The sequence below is a fragment of the Diospyros lotus genome, chromosome 12 (genome assembly GCF_014633365.1).
Source record: "Diospyros lotus cultivar Yz01 chromosome 12, ASM1463336v1, whole genome shotgun sequence".
Classification (NCBI taxonomy): Eukaryota; Viridiplantae; Streptophyta; class Magnoliopsida; order Ericales; family Ebenaceae; genus Diospyros; species Diospyros lotus.
Window position 1 is genome coordinate 2788036 of NC_068349.1, and position 16993 is coordinate 2805028.

General features: G+C 40.5%; 1 protein-coding gene across 2 annotated transcripts in view; it reads left to right on the forward strand.

Moving 5' to 3' along the window:
• Nucleotides 1-16993, forward strand: part of LOC127787699 (structural maintenance of chromosomes protein 1) — a 51720-nt gene that overhangs the window by 5519 nt on the left and 29208 nt on the right. For both annotated transcript variants that reach the window (XM_052315766.1, XM_052315767.1), the window contains exons 4-10: nucleotides 148-386; nucleotides 1180-1446; nucleotides 1643-1913; nucleotides 2669-2792; nucleotides 3725-3835; nucleotides 3927-4034; nucleotides 4114-4253. In XM_052315766.1, the coding sequence (XP_052171726.1) occupies nucleotides 148-386; nucleotides 1180-1446; nucleotides 1643-1913; nucleotides 2669-2792; nucleotides 3725-3835; nucleotides 3927-4034; nucleotides 4114-4253 (1260 nt within the window). The remainder of the gene's footprint in view (nucleotides 1-147; nucleotides 387-1179; nucleotides 1447-1642; nucleotides 1914-2668; nucleotides 2793-3724; nucleotides 3836-3926; nucleotides 4035-4113; nucleotides 4254-16993) is intronic.

Consider the following 16993-nt stretch of genomic DNA (forward strand, 5'->3'; position numbering starts at 1 on the left):
AACAAATATATGGTTGAGGCGATATGAATGTCTTCTGACTGGGGCTCCTGTTACACGTACAATCCTGTGTGGTTGTAACCAGTACTTGGATACTTAAGGTTCACTTCATTAAACTTCCAGTGGTTATAGCTTATATTTTGTTTGCAGCAACCCGAGCTTGTAAAATTAAAAGAGGAGATGTCTCGCATTGGCTCAAAAATCAAAAGCAATGAGAAGGAGCTTAAGAAAAAGAAAGAAGAAAGGAAGAGGCATGCAGATGAAATAAAAAAGCTGCAGAATGACTTGCAGGATCTGACTAAACGATTGGAAGAAGTACGTGAAAAGGCTCAAGATGGTGGTGAAAAACTTCGGCTTGCAGACAGTCAATTAGAGATATACCATAGAATGTACGTGCTTATGATCTGTTATTTTCCACTGCTCTGGTCTTTTCCACTTTCATTTGATGTTGCATAACTGCAGTTATATCTACTGGTTGACTATCATAGCCTATTTTTTGGCTGTTATATTTGCTTGTTCATAGTGTTAGTGGAGTATGCCTATGCTTGCTCATCTTAGTTTTATGAGAAGATCCTATTCTGGTTGATATATAGCCTGAGAGAGGTCTTGTGATGTGTAATTGTTTTTTTCTTATGGTAATACATAAACCACCTTAGCTACCAAAGGGAAAAAAATCTTTATGAGACAAGCTCTGTATATACACACATGAAATTTCCAGTTACTTGGTAGCTGAAGTACTATATGGTAATGCTAAATAACTTTGAAAAAAGTGTGTTCCAATGCATGTGGCTCCAGCTTTGTGAAGGTCATCTTTTTCCTTTGCAAAATGGCCGTTTCCATAACTTTTGAACCTGTAAGGATCAATCTTATCAATCTTAACTTTGGGAAATGTCAGAAATTTTTGGGGACTTGTTAAGTTCTTCAAGTTCTTTTCTAAGTGCTTGTATCATGAACAATAGTATCTCTGAACCTTCTAAAATAAAAACCATGTGGCAATAGCTGTTCTAATGCATGAGAAATCTTCCTGTCATTCAAAATCTGTGTTGTAAATTACACTACTTAATGAGTTTGTCTTTCCTGCAGCTGCTTACTTGTTAGGTTACTCTATTTAGTGATTGACTTCTTATAAAGGTTTTCATTGAAAAATAAACTACAGAGTCAACTGTAAATTTAATATTGCAGAAAGGAGGAAGCTGGCATGAAAACTGCTAAGCTAAGGGATGAGAAAGAAGTTCAGGATAGGCAACAGCATGCAGATATTGAAGCTCAAAAGAATTTGGAAGAAAATCTGCAACAGCTTGAAAATAGGAAGCAAGAATTGGAGTTGCAAGAGGAACAGATGCAAGCAAGACTAAAAAAGATTGTCGATTCTGTTGGAAAACACAAGGAAGAACTTTCTCGAGTTAGAAAGGAACAGCGAGAGATGAAAGAAAAACTTGGAAATTCAAGGTTAGTCAACTTGGCAATGTAGAGTAGTACCTGCCACTTCTTGGAAAATATCAGGCTATTTCCTGTGTTGACCTCTACTTCCCCAGGCTTATGTTAGTCACTTTGTGCATGCACCTTTTTACATTTTTACTTCAAGTTGTTATTCTGTATTTAAAGGCATTCAGCTCTCATAAGTGATTACTCATTTCTGTTACAGGCGCAAATATGAAATGTTGAAGACTAAGATTAGTGAAGTTGAAAATCAACTACGTGAATTGAAGGCTGACAGATACGAAAATGAGAGGGATGCCAAGTTGTCTGAAGCAGTTGAGACTCTCAAGAGCTTGTTTCCAAGTGTCCATGGTCGTATGACTGATCTTTGCAGACCAACTCAGAAGAAGTATAACCTTGCTGTAACTGTGGCTATGGGTAAATTTATGGATGCAGTAGTGGTTGAGGATGAACATACAGGAAAGGAATGCATCAAGGTATCATACATAATTAGTTTATCCTTTTTTTTTTTCCATTTTTTTGGTATCGTTGGTTTGGGGAAGGACCTTCTGATACTTGGAGTCCTGTCACTTCGCATAAGTGCCACCCATATAAAGTTGAGCTACAACACAATCTTAGCAACAGGCAAACATAGACCTAAAAATGCCCCTAACAAGCACCCTCATCTCTATTTAATCCCGAATATGCTAATTTATTTATTTTTAATATGATGGCTGGAAATGTGCTTTCTTGCTCTCTTTATTTGAGACCAAGTGACTATATAAATTTGGTGAATATTAAATGGCTATTGGACCTATTGATTTTCCTACTCTCTTTCCTTGGGAGTGAGTGAACTCTTTCAGTTTTGCAAATGTTAAAACATATATTGGTATATTACAAGGATGCCAGGATGACCTTTTTCTGAAATTTGCTCCAGGTTTAACAGTCTGGATGCATAGTTTTGCTGAATATTTCCCAGGTTTCACAAATTTTAAATCATGATGATGGCATGTAATGAGGGGCAAATGGTTATCGGTGTCTGTTATACTATTATTATTAAATTGTGTATTTGTTTCAATGTTCAATGATTTGCATTTGATTGAATTTTATTCACTTATTCAGGATATAACTCCCAAGTTCTGAAATTTCCTCAACTTTTTATGAGAAAAAAATTGTAGAAAATGAGGTTGTTTTGTGTGAACTTTGTTGTATTATTTTATCCCCTTGATGACACATTCGGCTTGCTTGTCAGTATCTGAAAGAGCGGCGGCTTCCTCCTCTGACATTTATACCTCTTCAGTCAGTCCGCATAAAGCCAATTATTGAGAGATTGCGCACCTTGCGTGGAACTGCAAAGCTGGTCTTTGATGTTATTCAATATCCTTTTTTAGCTTGGTAGTTTCTATAAATCACATCAAGTAAAATTCCTTTAGTATTCCTGTTTACCTGAATAAAATAAAATTTATACTTTTGTATATTATTAACATTTTATGTGTGTATTGCTTTTTTTAAGCTTTAGTATCCACCCTGTAGAAGAATGGAGTTCATAACTTCTTTTTTCTTCTTCCTCATTTTTTTTATTCCTCTTCCTCCACTACTACTAATAATTCTGCTTTTTTCCCATTATATAAATTAATGTCCTTTTACTATACAATTTCTATTTTTTGGTTCTTTGTTGCCTGTCTCCTGGTTTGATGTATTTGCTTTACATACCTTTTACTGTGCACTACATTTGTGTTTTCTTTGGAAAAGGAACAATTAAACACTTAGTTTTGTTTCTAATTTTGTATGTGGAGACTCAAGTTTAGATTCTCCTGAAATTAATCAATTTGTTTCCTGGTAGAGAACTGTCTGATTTTGAGCATGCCCTTGATGAATACGTGAGAACTAAAGAGGCTGCTAGATGTCACTTTATTTATGCTGATAATGCTCACAAGACCTAATTTTCTGAATTCCGTAGTTATACTTTTATATATATTTTTGGAGATTGAGTTTGGCAGGCATTGAAGCTCATCTTATCTCATCTTTTGATGTTATGCAATCCTGTAATTCCTGTCTTGCTATTTTATCTGTTCTAAAGTTTCATATGCTATCCTGCCAAGAATTCTATGTAATACTTAAGTGATAGTCCCAATATATGGAGTAAGTAGTTTTCTCATAATAATCCATTTGATTTGGCCTCTCAGAAGGCTAGATGTTTCTTCCCCACTTTGGCCTTGCTTATGGTTTTCAGTATGATTCCACTATGTATTACTGATTTAACAACCATAAATGATGGAGTAAGAAGGTTGTGCACTTAACAATACCAAGTTTGATCCGGCTCTGGAGAGGGCCATTATGTTTGCTGTTGGGAATACCTTAGTTTGTGATGATCTTAATGAAGCTAAAACTCTGAGTTGGAGCGGAGAGCGGTTTAAAGGTATTTATGATTTGTTTAATTCATACATTGTCTCCTCCTCCACCATCCAACTTTTGTTTAGTTTTATGTGAAATGTTTTTATTGCTTGTAGTTGTGACTGTTGATGGGACTTTGCTAACAAAGTCTGGTACAATGACTGGTGGTACAAGCGGTGGAATGGAAGCAAGGTCCCATAAATGGGATGATAAAAAAATTGAAGGTTTGTAGAATTATATATTAGTGCATTTTTAAGCTTTACTGCAATGGCATAAATTTATTATTTTTTTTCTATATTGCAGGACTTAAAAAGAAGAAAGAGGGGTTTGAATTAGAATTGGATGAGCTTGGGTCAATTAGAGAGATGCAGCTGAAAGAGTCTGAAGCATCTGGAAAAATTAGTGGACTTGAAAAGAAAATTCAGTATGCAGAAATTGAGAAGGTGACTGAAAAAACTTATTGTTACAACATATATGCTTTTACGGAATCTTATTATCAGATCAAACCCAATGCACTTTTCCATTTTAACCATTTTGTCTTAATTTTATGGTTAACATCTTTATGAATCTCTCCATCTTCTTGGATGATTGATCCAAGACATCTAAGCTGATCTTTTTTGGGATGACTTGATCCTCAAGTTTTATCATAACATCTACACTTCGTATTTTTCCTAAACTTATCTTTCATGTATTCTGTTTCAATTTGCTTCTTGAAACCTCTAGATTTAAATCTAAAGTGTTTCTCCGTATCTTGAGCTTAGTATGCTATCACGACCCTAAGGGTGTGACGGGGGTATGATTGTAATTAGCCTAATGCTAGTTAATAAGCAGCTGTTGTACTCTGTAGTTATAGCTGTAACCGCTTGTACTCTTTCGGTTACAATCAAAGGGCTGCTTATTGTCATGGTCTTAATAAGTAGAAGTAGAGATATCATATAAAAGGGGAGGAGTATACATGTGCGACAATTTAAGGGAAGCAACTAGCTAACTCTAGAAGAGGGTAACTATGTAAATAAAAGGCTGGTGGGAAGGTAATGGCGGGATCCTAAATAAAGGACTTGAGCACAAGTAAATCGATTATCAAATATATTGAATTGAATTCATTCTCTCATTCCCTCTCAGTTTCTCTCTCTGTTTCTATTCTTCTCTCTCTCTATTTCTCTAATTCTCCTAAATTCTTCATAGAACTCGAGAGAATTTTGATCAGATCTTCTAAGATCTGACAATTTGGTATCAGAGTAGTTTCGGGCCAAGGGAAGGCAGCACAGAGCGAACTCGAATGAAAAACTTGGAGTCGCAAGTGCACCAATTTCATTTGACGGTGATCGACTTGCAAGCTCGGGTAAAACTGCTGGAAATTGGATCCAACCGCAATCATGAAGCGATTGTGGCAATGGATCGGAAGGTGGATGCATCGTTATGAGGTTTGGAGAGAAGATGGATGGAATCAGGGATGAAGTTGAAACCCAAATTAGAGACCAACTGCAGAATTTCATGGTGATGTTTACGCGTCAGAATCAGGTAAGTTTGTCACCTGATTTTCTCCCTATAGAGAGAATCGAACCGATGCTAATTGGGCAAGGAGCGAGGAATGAGAATGCCGCACTCTCTGAACGGGAGATGGCTCTGAGAGAAGAACGGGATACGAGAATAGATCTAAGGTGAGAATGATCGGTTATAGTTAATCAACCGGGGTTTCCTATGCCTAAACTAGATATTCCCATGTTTGAAGGGAGTAATCCCATGTGGTGGGTGAGAAGGCGCGAATGGATGTTTGGTTGGCATGATGTTCTAGAAAAGCATTGAGTAGCATTGGCGACTGCCTACCTTAATGATGCAGGAGATGTTTGGTACCAAGGGTGGTCACAAGCTAGAGGCGAATGCCCATGGGAGGAGTTTTCTGAGAAATTGTGTGAGAGATTTGGAGATAGAAATAGAATGGATGTGGTTGAGGAATTTAATAAACTCAGACAAGAAGCAAGAGTGCAATCTTATTAGGCCCGATTCGAGGAGCTCAGATCCATAATGGTCATTCTAAACCCCCACGTCTCGAAAGCATACTTTGTCTCTAGTTTCATGAGTGGGTTAAATGAGGAGCTCAGACCTATGCTCAAGATGTACGACCGGCAACGGTGGAACAAGCAGCGGAAGACGCTAAACTATAGGAGGTTTTGATAGAGGCCCTTATGAAGAAGCATGGGCAGCAGAGTAGGGGAGTCGGTATAGGGCCGACCAGGTCGATGGTGAAAGGGTACAATAGGGAGATGGTAAGAGTGAATCCGGGGCAGAGAAATACGGCTATTACGACACTTGTCTCTTCCTCCACAGGACCAAATGGGAGATTCGCATAGCAAAGGAGACAACCAGGACTATGTTTTAGATGTGGTGATTGCTATTTCCCAGGTCACCAATGCAAGAGACAACTGCTCTTGTTAGAAGGGGACGGGGAAGAAATAGACAAAGAAGGAGATGGAATGGAAGAAGTGTTCGAAATACCAGGGGATGATAACGGAGAAATATCATTGCATGCCCTTAAAGGGCTAGCCAACAATAAAATTATCAAGGTGGAAGGAAGGGTCCAGGAAGGGAGCCTAATGATCCTGATTGATAGTGGGAGTACCCACAGTTTCTTGGATGAGGGTATTGCCAAGAGGCTCCAATGCAAGCTGATAGGGACCCAGCCATTGTCTATGATAGTTGCTAATGGCCATAGAGTGCTAAGCAAATCAGTTTGCACTGGTTTCTGTTGGGAGATGCAAAGGGAGCGGTTTGAGACTGACTTGAGGTTGCTTAAGGTAGGAGACTGTGATGTAGTACTCGGGGTGGATTGGATGAAACAAGTGAGCCCAATTAGCTTTGATTTCAATCGGATGGAGGTGACGTTTGAAAAAGAGGGAATGAAGCTGACCCTTACCGGTAGCAAAGAGATTGGTACATGCAAGATGATCACTGGAAGAAAATTTCAGCGACTGCTCCGAAGTAAATGGACTCAGGTAGCCCAATTATTCTCTATATAGATGTTAGGAGAGACAACAGAAGGGAAGGATCAGGAAGGGGAGTTGAAAATGGCCACCCACAATGCAAATCCAAACAAATCGGAGGTAACATTCTTACACCAACTTAATATGCTTTTGGTTGAGTATGAGGACCTATTTGTAGAACCTCACTCCCTACCTCCCAAACGAGCCTTTGACCACTCAATTAACCTTAAACCCAACTCTGAGCCTGTTAATATAAGATCTTACAGATACCACCCACACTAGAAAATCGAGATTGAAAGAATGGTCAAGGACATGCTTCAACAATCCTTGATCCGTCCTAGCCAAAGCCCATATGCCTCCCTTGTCCTCATTGTAAAGAAAAAAGACGGAATGTGGCGTTTTTGTATAGACTATCGGCAACTTAATGCCTTAACCATAAAGGACAAATTTCCCATTCCCATAATCGAAGACCTACTCAATGAACTAAAGAATGCCACCCATTTTTCTAAGTTAGACCTTTGATCAGGCCATCATCAGATTCGCATGCATGCTAATGATATCAAAAAAATAGCCTTTAGAACTTATCATGGCCATTATGAGTTCTTGGTGATGCCTTTTGGACTCACTAATGCCCAAGCCACGTTTCAATCTCTTATGAATCAAGTTTTTGAACCATACCTACGCCACTTTATTCTGGTTTTCTTCGATGACATCTTAATATACAACCCAACTTTCAGCCAACACTTGAAACACCCAAGGACTACATTTGAGGTTCTCAGAAATAGCCAATTGTATATTAAGAGGTCTAAATGTGCCTGAGGCCAAAATCAAGTAGAGTATTTGGGGCATGTTATATCAGGAGCAGGGGTGAGGACCGACCCAAGGAAAGTGGCTACTATGGTGGCTTGGCCAAGGCCTAGCAACATTAAAGCTCTAAGGGGTTTTCTGGGTTTAACATGGTACTATAGGTGGTTTGTAAGAAATTATGGGGTTATTAGTTGACCATTAACATAGCAATTAAAGAAAGAAGGATTTCATTGAGGACCTTAGGCAGAAAAAGCATTTGAACAATTAAAAGAAGCTATGAGCAAGGCCCCAGTGCTTGGGCTACTAGATTTCAGTAAGCCATTTACACTGGAGACTGACGCATACAGTACGGGAGTGGGGGCAGTGCTAATGCAAGAAGGAAGATTGTTGGCTTATCTTAGTCAAGCCTTGCCCCCTAGGCATCTGTGCCTAAGTATATATGGAAAAGAGCTCCTGGCTGTGATAATGGCGGTTGAAAGGTGGCAGCATTACTTGGAAGGAGGCCAGTTCATCATTAGAACTAACCACGAAAGTCTTAAATTTTTATTACAATAGAAGCTCCACACCCACCTCCAACGGAAGGGAATGTCTAAGCTGATGGGTCTCGACTATAGCATACAATACAAGAAGGGAAGAGAAAATGTAGTTGCTGATGCTCTCTCTAGATGCCCCGAAGAGGGAGAAGCAGCCGCCCTTACCGCGGTCATTCCAGAATGGTACCGGGAAGTCGAGGCGAACTATGAAGGAGATGATAAACTGAAAGAGTTATGGGAGCAGTTGATTTTAAGCCCTGACAGGAAGCCAGGGTACACACTGTAGCATTAGGGAATATTGAGGTACAAAGGCAGGGTCATAATTGGTGAGAATGATGAGCTAAGAAAGAAGATACTGAGTTCCCTTCATGAGTCTCCCGCGGGCGGGCACTCGGGAATTCAAAAAACATATCATAAGGTGAAGCAAATTTTTTATTGGCCTCACCTCAAACAATATGTGACGGAGTATGTGATGGCATGTGATGTGTGTAGTAGATGCAAATATGAAACCGTGGCACAACCAGGCTTGTTACAACCCTTACCCATACCTGCACAGGCTTGGGAGAGCATAAGTATGGATTTTATTGAGGGACTTCCCAAGTTAGAAGGGAGGGACTGCATCTTGGTGGTTGTGGATCGATTCACTAAGTATGCACACTTCATTGGCCTAACCCATCCTTACTCCGCCTGAGAGGTAGCTCGATCTTTCTTAGATCATGTGATGAAACTACATGGGGTTCTCAGGTCGATAATTTCAGATAAGGACAAGATTTTTACAAGCTTGTTCTGGTAGGAGCTGATGAAATCCCTAGGAGTGATGCTTAAAATATCTACAGCTTACCATCCTCAAATGGATGGCCAGACGGAGAGAGTTAATCAGTGTGTGGAAGGCTACCTGAGGTGTTTATGCTTCTTGCATCCTAAGGGGTGGCATAAGTGGATTTCCCTGGCACAATGGTGGTACAATACCAGTCACCATGCATCTCTCAAACGAACCCCCTTTTAAGCACTATTTGGATATCGGCCTCCATTGATCCCAGTAGTAGAGGAGCACACCTCAGTGGCCACTGTGGAGGCCTACTTAGAAAAGAGACAGAGGGTGTTGCAACAACTCAAAGAAGAGCTGGCAGTGGTGCAAAATCGGATGAAGCAGTATGTTGATAAGAAGAGGAGTGAAAGGGAGTTCAACGTGGGGGACACGTCTACCTCAAGTTCAAGTCGGTCACCTTAAAGCCATTACGAAGGGTCCAGTGACCAAACTCAGCCCCATGTACTACGGACCCTATGTGATTGAAGCCAAGGTGGGGAAGGTAGCATATCGACTACAGCTTCCTGTTGGGTCCTGAATTCACCCGGTTTTCCACATTTCTTTGCTTAAGCAATCAGTGGGAACACAACAAACATCCTCCAATTTGCCTCAGCTCTCTCTCGACATAGATGTCACGGCAGTGCCCAGCTCTATCCTAGACAAACGAGTTTTGTACAAACACGGGGCTCCTATCATACAGGTGCTGGTGAAATGGTCGAACCTTGCCCCGGAAAATAGCACATGGGAATATTTACCTAACCTGCTACGGCAATTCCCTCAAGCAACCAGCCTTCTTAACATTCTTGGGGACAAGAATGATCCCAAGCCGGGGGGAAATTGTCATGGTCTTAATAAGTAGAAATAGAGATATCATATAAAAGGGGAGTATACATGTGCGACAGTTAAGGGAAGCAACTAGCTAACTCTAGAAGAGGGTAACTATGTAAATAAACGGCTGGCGGGAAGGTAATGGCGGGATCCTATATAAAGGACCCGAGCACATGTAAATCAGTTATCGAATATATTGAATTGAATTCATTCTCTCATTCCGTCTCAATTTCTCTCTCTCTGTTTCTCTTTATTTCTCTAATTCTCCTGAATTCTTCATAGAACTCGAGAGAATTTTGATCAGATCTTCTAAGATCTGACACCTATAAAAGGAAACCAAAGGTATGAGGATGGGAATTATGAAAGTGATTATATATAATTCTTTCCCTCCAAATTATCTTTCCCTCTATTTTCTCTCTCTAAATTCTTCCTCCTTTCAAATTCTCTTTCTCTCAAATTCAAATTTCTCGACGGCTACAAACTATTCCTGAATTGCATAAGTCTCAGATTTGAGACTTATCATTTTGGTATTAGAGTCGGTCATCATCGGTGACGAAGGTGGTGATCGGACAAAGGAATTGAGGCGATACAACTGTGTTAGAGCAATGGCGGAAGGGACTTGTCTGAACTGTTGGAAACAAGGATGGGGGCCTTGGAATTTGGGATGACTCAAATGCACAAGGCGGTCACTCAAGGAAGAGATTTGATGGCTTCAAGGGAAGGAATGCAATGTGAGTTGGAGAAGCATTGGGAGACAATTGAGCAGTATGGACAGATGATCAATAACATGTTCAACATGCTATTCTCCCTACCACAATTTAGGCTATCGCTTGAATTTCCGCTCCGATCAGTCACAGATTCAAGTCATTATGGCCATGAAATCCTACTGTGGCCTGCCGGAATGGAGGAGCCAAATGAGCCATCAGAGGAGGATACTGGAGTACAAGTAAGAGGACTAACTCCCAATACTAATAGTCATACCTTGATGCCCCTGTCTGGAGATTCCCATGTTTGATGGTTCCAAGCTTAGGTGGTGAATCTGTAGGTGTGAGAGATTCTTTCAATTGTATAATGTGCTGGAAGTGCAGAAAGTATCCATGGCAACGACCTATCTTAATGATACGGCCGACTCTTGGTATCAGGGATGGATTAAAACTAAGGAGATGGAGGCAGGGTGTAATGAGTTTGCAAAAGAGTTGTCTGAAAGGTTTGGGGAGAGGAACATGTTCGATGTAATTGAGGACTTCAAAATGTTGAAGCAAGTTGGGACAGTGATCAAATATTTGCACAAGTTTGAGGAATTGAGAGCCCTGATGTGGAATGCTCAGGCATCCTTGACTGAGCAGTATTTTGTGTCAAATTTTGTAAGTGGCCTAAGGGGTGAACTTAGATCTATGGTAAAGATGATGATGCTGCGGAGAAGGCTAGATTACACTAGTTGACACTGGAATCCATATTTGGGAAGAATAAAGTGTGACCTAAGATAAATTATAACCCTTAATAGACGACGAGGGTGAACTCAAAAGGGACGATTGCAAGGGTGATATTGGGACCTCCAAGGCAAATGCCAATGTGGCCAAGGAGACTACAACAGAATAGAGAAGGCAATTGGGGCTATGCTACAAGTGTGGTGATCGATATAGCCTTGGTCACCAATGTAAAAGGCAGTTGTTGAAGATGGAAGGTATGGAAGATGAAAATGAAGATGAGGAAGGGGAGGTCATCGGGGAAGACATAGATCTTACAGAAAAAGTAGAAATGGAAGATGAGGGAGGGGAAATCTTCTTTCATGCATTAAAAGGGGGGCCTATGGGGAAAATTATTAAGGTGAAAGGACAATCAGGAAAGAGAAGGTTGATGGTTCTAATAGATAAGGGTAGCACCCATAGCTTCTTAGATGAAGCTACTGCCACTGATCTTAAGTGTAAGTCGACGGCCACTATGCCATTATCAGTCACTGTGGTGAATGGGAATTGAGTGTACAACCACTATAAGTGTGTTGACTTCAAGTGGCTCATGCAAGGACAAGAATTTTCGATGGACTTGAGGGTTTTAGATTTGGGAGGATGTGATATTGTCTTGGGGGTTGATTAAATGAGGACAGTTAGTCCTCTGACATTCGATTTTAACAAGTTGAAGGTCACAATGGACATAGCAGGCGTTGTGTACCTAGGGTTTACCTAGGTTATTGATAAGAAATTGAGGGGGAATTAGACCGAGAGGGAGGGAAATTACAATAAGAAATGGGGAAGGAATACGGACAGAATGACAAGGAGCGGGAAATTAGAGGGATCAGGAGAGAGAGATCAAAAGGAAATTGAGAGAGAGTTCATGAGAGGGAAAATGAGAGAATTCAAATATCATTCAAACATGCCATTCTCTAACTACCTTAGCCTATTTATAGGCTTTACCAATGAAGGTACTAATAGCTACAAAATAAGAGTACAACTAAAAGAGAAATACATGTAATTCATATTACTAATCTGCCCTTGGGAATACTTGGGGTCGTGACAGTTCCCTCTTGGTGAAAGAGTTCTCATCCCCAAGAACTTATAGCGATTGACCATTGCTCTCATCCAATCCCATATTTCTCTCTCTATTTTGTTCTTCTTTCTTTCTCCTTCTGGGCCCCTTCCTCTTTGCTCTTAGGTTTGCTCGAGCAATTCTAGGCCTAAGTTGATCCAGAACTTCAATAGAAGTAACCTTATTGAGTTTGAGCCAAATATAACCACCTACTGCAATAGCTATCCAATCAAGATTGGACTCCCATTTAAGAACATGATTAGCCACTTCATGACTGTCGTAGTTGGCAGCTGAAACCTGCAAGTGACGATCAGTCTAAAGTTCACACATTCGACTAGTTACCACAAGAAAAGCTAGTGATGGAACATAATCTCTGTTTACATTTGTTCCCCTAATTTCATCATCTTCGATGTTGGTTGTTTTGAGCCTAGAGGATTGTCTAATGAAATCCTCAGCTGTAGTAGAAAAATGTTGAACAGGTAGACTGTCTTCCTCTAATCTTAGGACCTCATCATTCTTGTAAGCAGTTCCCTTAGAGCCAATATGAGACAGCTCCGATTTGGATTGCCCAATCAGAACTTCTTTGACGACATGTGGAGCAACAAAGACTTGATCCAACCTAGAATTGCAGTCATAGGCATCACCAATAACAGCTTTGACTTGCTTCATAATCAGGATATCTAATGAATCACTATTGTGTTCCAAATTTGATTGGTCCTCAGTTTTCGATAAGTTTGAAAGCTGATTCAATACAACATTTGCTTCCTTCACAGCATCCACTTCCTTTAAACCGGATGTAGTAGATAGGATTCCATTAGGAGGTTTTGCCTCAACTTATGAGGATCCAACAACTTTGTGGTCTGTTTTGGTTCCTTGTAGGATCGGGTTCGATCTCTCCATTGGAAGAAAACCAGGAGAAATTCTTACCGAATTTTGCCTCGCAAACATCATCATAAACTGCTGTATCTGATTGCACATTTGATTGTTTTGTTCGTGCATTTCCTTGTCTGATCCATTGTGTTGTCCAACTTCTTCTTTATCACCGATTCTATGGACTCCTCAATGGTCCACATGCAGATCTGCATCTTTGCCACTCTTACCGTCACTTGTTGCAACTGTGTCTCAATCGGTTTCATCCTGGTGCCGATGGCCATCCAAGTTAAGATCGTTGTAGTTGTCTATGAAACTGCGTCCAAATTTGTGATCGGTTGCTTGGGTCCCCTTCAAATTCGGGATCGTCGGGGTTGAGGAATCGACCTAGATTACTTGAACTCACCTAATTTTATCGTTTCCTATACTTGCCTTGGTCAGCTGCTGCGACTTTGCTTAGCAATCCTGAATCCATCTCTATCATAGTCAAAAATCGGCTGGCCTGGCTTCAATGGATCTGCTAATAGAGTTCGCCTAGCTTGTTAGAAATCACGACCAAGAATTGTTGGCCTGTTTTACCAGTCTCTTCAAGTCACCTTTGTATTTGCTTCACTAATTCGCCATTATTAACATCCAGGATCGGGTTGGAATAGCTGATCACGCTTGCCTTTCAACATCGAGGCCAATTGAAGTTGTCAAAACTCTTGAATTCGTTGGAATGTCTTGAAATCACCACTCAATCGGTTCTGCACCAAGTCATTGAACTTCGTTTGTCCTAACGTGCTACTGAGATCGCTAGAATTACATTTGGAATTGCTTGGTGTCATGACCCTAGGGATTACCCACGGATAGATTAGTAAATATAATAGTAGGAATTTACATTTCCTTTTTTATTTCTGTTATAGGGCTTTGTCTTTATCTAATAGGCAGTTGGGCTGTTTGTTACATTGCACATGGGTGCAAGTGAGAGGTTGTTAGGGTATATATAAGCAACAACTGAGGAGGGAAGATTATGCTTGAATTGATTAAATGAAACTCTAATGCTCTCTCTACAATTCTCTCCAATCTCCCTCTTGTTCCTCTCTGCTGCTCTCCCTCATTGCTCTCTAAATTCTTCCCCATTTCTGTCCAATTTCCCTTTCCCATCATTCTGTTCTTGATTTTACTTCAATCCGATTCTTCTGATTCCCAATAACTCTCTCAATTCCTCCCCAATTACTTCTTAAAGCTTTTATGAACCCTAGGTTCACTTGGGCTGCTCGAATTCAATTTTGAACAAAATTACCAACACTCTTGGCTAAGAGTCAATCCTCTTGCTTTGCCTTTGAAAATTCGATCCAAGCGTTGCTCGCTCATTCTGAATCTGCTACTGGAGGTTGTAGTCAGACATCGATGGTGTATCACTAGGAATAGCTGGAATTGCATAAATAAAAGAAACTAAAGGCTAAGGAACTGCTCTGAATGTGATCGCAACAGAATCAACTATAAAAGATTTGCTAGTTTGCCTCGCCTTCATGTTTTGGGTAAGAATTGCCAAAGTTCATAGCCTATAATTGATTGGAATCACAATTGAGGATTGATTACTCTGAAACCAAATTGTCGTGTACCTAGGGTTTTGATAAAAAGTTGGAAGAAATCGAGGGAAAATTAGACTAAGAGGGAGGGAAATGCAACAAGAAATGGGGAAGGAATACGGACAGAACAATAAGGAACGGGAAATTAGAGGGAGCGGGAGAGAGAGATTAGAAGGAAATTGAGAGAGAATTCATGAGAGGGAAAATGAGAGAATTCAATTATCATTCAAACATGTCATTCTCTAACTACCTTAACCTATTTATAGGCTTTACCAATGAAGATACTAACAACTACAAAATAAGAGTACAACTAAAAGAGAAATACCTGTAATTCATATTACTAATCTACCCTTGGGGATACTTGGGGTCGTGATAGCAGGAGAATGTAAGTTGATCTCAGGGAAGAAGTTACAGAAGCTGTTGAAGAAGAAGAAGGTTCAGATTTCTCAATTGGTCTCCATAGCTATGGAGATAGAAGAGGAAGAATGCATAGAAGGGAGGGACACTGAGGAGGATAAGATAGATCCTACACTGCCCCTTGAGGAGGTAACAAATTCGGACACTCTTAAACTTACCTTTGACTGAAGTTAGGGATCTTTTTGCTGAGCCTACCTCACTACCCCCTGCCCAAACCCTAGACCATTCCATTCCGTTCAAACCAAATTCAGAACTAGATAATATTAGGCCTTTCCGTTATTCTCCTGTGCAAAAGTCTGGAATTAAAAGACAAGTCAAACAAATGCTAGCCTCCTCTATTATACAACCTAGCTAAAGTCCTTTTGCCTCACCAATTTTATTGGTCAAAAAGAAATATGGTACTCGGAGGTTTTGCGTAGATTACTGTCAACTTAATACCCTTACCATTAAGAACAAATTCCCAGTATGTATCATGGAAGACTTGATGGATGAACTACATGGGGCAACCATTTTTTCCAAACCAGACCTGAGATTAGGATACCATCAAATTAGAATGAGTCTTATCGACACTCCTAAAACAACCTTTCGTATCAATCAAAGCTTATATATATTCCTTGTCATGCCTTTTGGGCTTATTAATGCCCCTGCTACCTTTCAAGCCCTGATAAACCAACTATTTGCACCGTACCTAAGGAAATTCATACTAGTATTCTTTGATGACATACTCATTTATAGCCCAAAATTTGAACTACACCTAACTCACCTACGGACAACCTTTGAGATCCTTAAATTCAATCAATTGTATGTCAAAATGTCCAAGTGCTTATTTGCAAAAAGGGAAGTGGAATATTTGGGGCATGCGATCTCAGGTGAAGGGGTTAGTACTAACCTGAAGATCTCAGCTATGACAGGATGGCCAAGACCCTCTACAGTTAAGGGATTAAGGGGATTCCTTGGATTGATCAGGTACTATAGAAGGTTTATTCCACACTATGGGATCATCAGCAAACCCTTGACAGAGTTGCTAAAAAAGGAAAAGTTCCAATGGAACCCAAAGGCAGAAGCTACGTTTATAACACTCAATGAGGCCATGACACAAGCCCCAGTCCTAGCCTCACTTGACTTTTCAAAGACCTTTATGGTGGAAACTAATGCATGTGAAGTGGGTGTGGGGGCAATACTCATGCAGGAGGGGAGACCTACTAGCAGTGTTGGTGGTTATGGACAAGTAGAGGCACTATTTGGAGAGCAACCACTTTATTATAAAAACTGATCATGAAACCTTGAGGCATTTGCTACAACAAAGGCTACAGATCCAACTACAAAAGAAGGGAGTATCCAAACTACTAGGTTTAGATTATACGATCCACTATAGGCAAGGGAAGGAGAATAAAGTGGCAGATGCACTATTCAGGAGAGAAGGAGAAGTCAGTTGTAATGCAATTACAACCATAGTACCAGATTGGGTGAAGGAGATAACAGAAAGCTACAAGCACACTGAGTGGCTTAAGGAGCTGCATGGGCAATTGGCTGTAGAGCCAACTAGAAATGAGGTTATACACTCTCTAATGGTTTGATCAGGTATTGGGGCAGAATAGTGATGGGTAATGTCTAGAGGCTACAGGGCAGAATTTTGCAATCCCTTCATGACTCACCCTTGGGGGGGGGGGGGGGGGGGGCATTTAGGGATTAGGGCTATCTATTACAAGGTAAGGTAGCTTTTCTTCTGGTTGGGTCTTAGAAAAGAAGTGGTGGATTTTGTGTTGGCCTGCCCTACTTGCCAGCGATGCAAACATGAGCATGCGGCACTCCCTAGATTACTCTAACCACTTGCCATTCCAG